This window comes from Molossus molossus, unplaced genomic scaffold (assembly GCF_014108415.1).
Source record: "Molossus molossus isolate mMolMol1 unplaced genomic scaffold, mMolMol1.p scaffold_m16_p_10, whole genome shotgun sequence".
Taxonomy (NCBI): Eukaryota; Metazoa; Chordata; class Mammalia; order Chiroptera; family Molossidae; genus Molossus; species Molossus molossus.
Window position 1 is genome coordinate 24,178,448 of NW_023425345.1, and position 6,345 is coordinate 24,184,792.

General features: G+C 36.7%; 1 protein-coding gene across 1 annotated transcript; it reads right to left on the reverse strand.

Annotated features, from left to right (window-relative positions):
- Positions 1–4,937: 4,937 nt before the first annotated feature.
- LOC118623012 (taste receptor type 2 member 43-like) lies at positions 4,938–5,945 on the reverse strand. Its single transcript, XM_036250592.1, has one exon. It carries the CDS (start codon positions 5,853–5,855, stop codon positions 4,938–4,940), a length of 918 nt encoding a protein of 305 aa, XP_036106485.1. The 5' UTR covers positions 5,856–5,945.
- Between the last annotated feature and the right edge of the window lie 400 nt (positions 5,946–6,345).

Below are 6,345 nucleotides of genomic sequence, written 5' to 3' on the forward strand. Positions count from 1 at the left end.
TTTTTGTCAGTTGAACTTACCTCTGTGGACAGTTGGCATCAGCCTAGGCTTTGAGCAATGGCTGCTCCTTAGGTTCATATCAGAACCGAAACTGCTGAGATGTAAAGTATACTAAAAGGCTCTACTTTTGAGAAATAAATCACATTAGAGTAACAGGCTGTATTTAACTAGCATTTATTTTTATTCATATGGGTAGGTTTATAAAAGTATAGTATATTTGTTCTCCATTACCAAATAATTTTGAGTTAATTAAAGCAGAGATTTTTCTTCATGGGCCTGACATAATCAGGTAAACCTTTAAAGATGGGGCTCAGCCTCCTCTGAGAGAGAGATTCTTGCTAGCCTTGAAGAGTAAGCAGCCATGTTATGGAGAGAGCTGCAAGAAAATGAATTCTGTCCACAATATGCATGGGCTTGGAAGTAGATTCTCCTCCAGTCAAGCCTGCAGATGAGAATTCAGTGTAATCAAAACTGTGATTGCCGCTTGCTATAACCCTGAAGCAGACAACAAAGCTTAACGTTACCAAGATCCTGACCCCAATAAATGAAATAATAAATGTGTGTTGGTTTTAGCCTTTAAATTTGTGCTGATCTGTTGCTCAACAATCGCAAATGAGTACAGTGGTGATAATCAGGAATTTGGTTTTGGTCTATCTATTTGGTAGAAAAAAATCTCTTCTCTGGTGAGAAATGCACCAGAATATGGTTTGTTAGTCTTGTGTTTGTCTATTTGTCTGTGTAACAACATGCTTCTTCTGGAAAGGATTGTGATCATTCAGATCCCCACTAGTGAATTTTGGCTATCTATATTTATTCTGTGCTAAGCTGAGGTTGTACAATCAAAACAGCAAGCTCTCTATATATCTGCATTCAAGTAATATAAACTTTCCTTTTATTGTGTGAGTATTAAATCTTGCCTTCTTCTGGAGACTATTAATAAAATAGATTCAATAGTCTCTTGTGTGAAGTATCCATGAGAGATAGGTATGCCGTTTTCACTTTTAGGCAGGCCTTTATGGGTGAATCACAGTGCAGTTTCTTAGGATGTTGGAGCAAAGGCCTGCCTTCCTCATCAGCTAGAAAAACAGCTCTTAGCCTGCTACTGGGCCTTAGTAGAGACAACGCTTTCCACCATAGGCCACCAAGTTACAATGTGAGCTGAGCTGCCCATTATGAACTAAGTGTATCTAACCCACTGAACCATATAATTGTCATGTAGAGTCATCAAATGAAAGTCGTATATACATGATCAGGCCCAAGAAGGTCCTGATGGCACTAGGAAGTTACCTGAATAAGTGACCCAAATACTACAGATTTCCAATTTTTCTACACTATCTTTTTCAGAGCCTTTATCTCTGGCCTTATGGAGAGTTCCGTACAATCAGTAGACAGAAGAAGAGAAGACTTGGGTCTGGTTTACACATGGTTCTGCATAACATGCAGGTGCCATACAAAGTGGACAGCTATAGCACTGGAGCTCCTTCCGGGACTGCTTCCAATAACAGTGGGAACATAAATGCTCCTAGTAGACAGAAGTCTGACCGTTATATCTGGCTTTATCTTTGCTTAGAAGGAGGAATGGAAAGAGGTGTAATTACATATTGTCTCATTGAATGTGTCCAATGGTTTGGCTGGTTGGTCAGCAATTGGGAAGCAACATTATTGAAAAATTAGTGACAAGGCAATTTGAGAAAGAGTTGTGTAGTCATAATTCTCTGAATGGACAAAATTGTGAGGATATTTGTGTCTTGTGTAAATGTTTCAGAAGGGTCACTTAAAGAGACAATAAGTTTAATAAATAATTAGACATGATGACCTGTATCTGTGGATACAGTCTTTTCCCAACCATCCCTGGCATCACCCTATGGGTGCCAGAAAGAAAGTGGTCACTGCTGAATGCCCTCTCTGCCGGTATCAGACACCAACACTGAGTCTAAAATACGGCACCATTCTGAGGGGTGATCACCCAGTTACCTGGTGGCAGGTTGATTACATTGGACTGTTTTCACAATGAAAATGGAGACATTTGGACATACTAGAATAGATGTTTACTCTGGAGATGGATTCGCTTTCCCTGAATGTAATATTTTTGCCCAAATTGCCATGAATTCACTTACAAATGTCTTATCTACCATAAAGGTACTGTATACAACATTGCTTCTGATGAAGGAACCAACTTCACAGCAAGAACAGGTGGAAGTGGGCCCATACTCATAGAATTCACTCATCTTACCACTTTCCCCACCATCCTTAAGTTGCTGGCTTGACAGAATAGAAGAATGGCCTTTCAAAGACTCCATTACAGTGCCAATTAGGTGGCAATATCTTGCAGGGCTAGGGCATGTTTTCCTTAGCAATATGTACATTTTTGCATATATATATTTTTAAACAAATACAAAAAATTCTCCAATATAAAATACAGAAGTATCATTAGTGGGTCTAAGGATGTGCATCTCAAATTAAAAACATAATGGCATACTCTTGCAAAAAGTTATTTTACCAGTTCAAAATCTAATAAACATAGTATGAAAATTCCCATTGTTCAGATTCCTCCCAACATTAGAGGCATCAACCTAATATTAGCACTTTTATAATTATATAAATTAGATTTTACTTAACAATTAACAATTCTTTTTCTATTGAAAGTTATCATTAATTAGAAAAATTTGCAATACTCTTTTCTTTCTGTGACAGCAATTTTATGTACACTTATTCATATTATACTTTATATTTTTATACATTTATCAGTATTTCAATATACAGTGCTATAACAATTCTTCTTCATGTCTCAAATACTTTCCTGTTGCCATAAAGTGTTATTATAGCAGAGATACTTTTCTAATAAAATATTCTGTCATATACCCTTAAGAAAATATAATTACCTAAAAGCATGTTGTAGGGAAATTTCAGCGCTATTTAACAAAACCTGAAAGGATCTAATGAAAAAATGCCGTTGGTGTCAAAATGTAACTAAATTTGATCAATGCTTTGTGAGTGAAAATTATGTGCACCATTTACAGGGCTGTCGCCAAACATCTCCCTCACATACTCCTCCATATGTCTTTCTTCTCCCATGGTCGAGAAAGGCAATGGCTTCCAAAGGCATACTTGTGATCAGCCTGACTCCCTGCATAATTGCATAGAAGGCTCCCCAGACACATCAGCACTGTTTAAAAAGCAATATAAAATTTATGTATCAGTTGCTTTATGTTTTGGAGTCCATTTATGACAGCTGTTTATTGACCCAAAGGCCTTAATTGAAACTGAGCATGTGAGGATTTGTTTAGAGGCTTTTAAATGATGAAGAAACAGAACCTGGAACTCTATGTCACCTGCTGGTTTTGTGATGGGTTTGTTTCCATTGTTTCTTCAGACCTAATGTCATTTATTCATCTATTATTTAGTCTTTAGTATGTCATTTTGACCAACTATCCCATAAGCTGGCTTTTATGTCTTGGGGAGTAAGCAGGAAACAGGATAGATTTCATCTCACATTGTAATGCTTGTATTCTAATGGGGCAGACAGATGATAAATCAGATGTGGAAAATGTTTATCTTAACATATACATAATTTTGTTAAAATTTCATTATGCTAAAAACTAGTGTAGACACATAAATTCAGTAGTTGAACATGATTATATATTTCTTTTTATAATAGAAATTGCTATCAAATTTATTTCAACAGATTTTCTATTTTATCGTATTCCAGAAGAGTATAATACAAACAGATCTTGAAGACTTTTTTTATAATTATCACTTAGATTTCACAGATAACAATTTTCATATACATAGAAAAATTGTTGACTTATGTACCACTATTTTACACTCTTCTTATGTTGAGCATATATTTAAGATCGAGAAGATTTGACACTTTTAGTCTGAAATTTAAAAGAAATTTTTAGGTAACAAGATGGAGATGACTGCCAATTCAGAGCCCTAAACATGCTGTAAAAGTGAACTAAATAAATTGACATCAGTTTTTGAATTTAGAAAACAGCTTCTGAATTAAAAAACTCTAAGAAATGACTTTCTGAACTTTACATGGAACCATAACAACAACAAAAATGTCATGATCATTTTGCTTTCTTCTTCATCCCTATTGTAGAACTTGATTATATTCTAAGCTTTCATCTACTTTTTTTTTTTTTTTTCATCCTCACCTGAGGACATTTTTCCATTTTTTGTACAGATAGAGTGGGAGGGAGAGAGAGGAAGAGAGAGAGAGAGAGAAACATCGACGTGAAAGGGACACATCGAATGGCTGCCACCCGCACGACCAACCAGGGCCGGGGACAAACTGCAACCAAGGTACATGCCCTTAGCGGGAACCGAACCCGGGTCTCTCCGGACCGCAGGCCAACGCTCTAACCGCTGAGCCAAACCGGCCAGGGCATCATCTACTTATTTTAAATCTACTAATCTTTAGTACTGTTTATTGTACATGTATGTAAAATATACTTAAATATATTCTGTCACTCTTTAGTTTTATTAGATGCAGCTTTTGTTAACAACAGTTCTGAGTGCTCTGTATTAATCATGAAGTAAAAATTCATGATGGAATAGTATCTGTCCCAAACATACAACCTCAGTGTGTGATTTAGAATCTAAAGTCCTCACCATCCAGAATGTTGGAGGTACAAGAAAATAATATAAACACACCGTGGTACATGTAGGTGGTACTTCTTACAATGAAAAATAGCGATGATTTCCTGAGATGAGTTGTCAGTCCTTAAAAATGCATAAATATAGATTATTAGTTCTTCACTTTCGGGATCATAATGTATAATATGTTGTGAGATACTCATGGCGTCATAATCCTGAGGAAGTTCTTACACTATTTTGTAAAATTAGATTGCATGCCTGAGAAATGTAGTAGGAAGGACAGAACATTTCATCACCATTAGTTTGTTTTCTGCCGAAAGACACATGGTGTCCACTTATTTCCTTTTTTTCATCCAGCACCTCAGCTTCCACAGAAAAGACAGAAAGGCCAGTCTCAGCTTCTTGTTCTCCCAAATCAGGATCAGTGAGTGGCCTGAAGGATACAAGATGCCAAGAACCTGGAAAAGCATGAGAACTGAATTGTTTGGCAGAGTAATAGAACTCCAAACTCTGATCATTTGAGTCAGGACGTGAATGACAAATAGCAAAAGAAAGGAGATCACAGTTTGCATGGCTCTTACATGGACCTTGGAGCTGGGATCTTGGGATCCTTTCCCACTGATCTGCATCCTCTTGAGATGTTTCCACAGGGAGAAGATTAACAGCACAAAAGCTGTCAAGGATATAGTAAATGGTATGAAGTATACAAACGTTAATACAGTCACATGTGCAAGATGTACAATGTTCTTCAAGTTGGTTACCCAAGTGACGTTTCCTTCATATTCATTCATCTGCATTTTTTCATCTGCACTTACCAATGCAAGATGACAAATCAAGAAGACCAAAGACCACCACAGCATCATGACAACCACTCTTTTAGCTTTCCGTTTTAGGTGAAGGAAAGAAAAGCAGGAGAAATTAGTTATCTTGAGCAAATAAAATATGCTGAGGCTAGTAGCAAGCCAGAGGCTAAAATGGTTGCTTACTACCCAGGCAATATGAACAATAACTCTTAATTCTGAATTACAGAAAGCTGGATCAAACACAGTTTCATACCAATTGAATACTGTTACCCACAGCAAAATAATTCTGGAAACCGCCAGAGCAGTGAGAATTCGGTCAGTGTAGGACAGCTTTTGTCTCTTGACCCAGTCAGTGCAGTTCACCAGTGCTATGAAGCTGTTGGAAAAATATCCTAGAACAAATTCCACTATTTCAAGGAAGGAAAGAATGCTTGGTAATAACTTTATCATGTCTAGAAAAAAAAAGGCCAAATCTAGTATCACTGGTCGTGATTCCTTTACTATACTGACTTTAAGTTCTATTTGCAGCTGATCTTGATTGTGTATTAAATTCTTGTGTTTTGTTTTTTTTTTAATTCTATGACCAATGACATGCAGGCAAGCACCAGAATATGTTAATGTAATAGCTCACTGCTTTTGTTATGAAAAACCGTGTTACTTCCCCGCACAGCTGAAATTAACTCCTATTCAAATATTGAATGTCCTGGCTGTAGGCTGGACTATTTCATAACTGATGTTCTTGTAAAGCTGAATTCTCATTTGCTATCATGCAAATATTGACATATTCTCTTTCATTGTTTTGAAATTGTCTTTGTTTAATCTTTCAATAGTTTGTGTTCACCAACTTTGTCATTAGTAAAATTAAAAAATGCAATACATTAGCCCTGGCTGGTTTGGCTCAGTGGTTAGAGTGTCGGCCCATGGACTGATGAGTCACAGG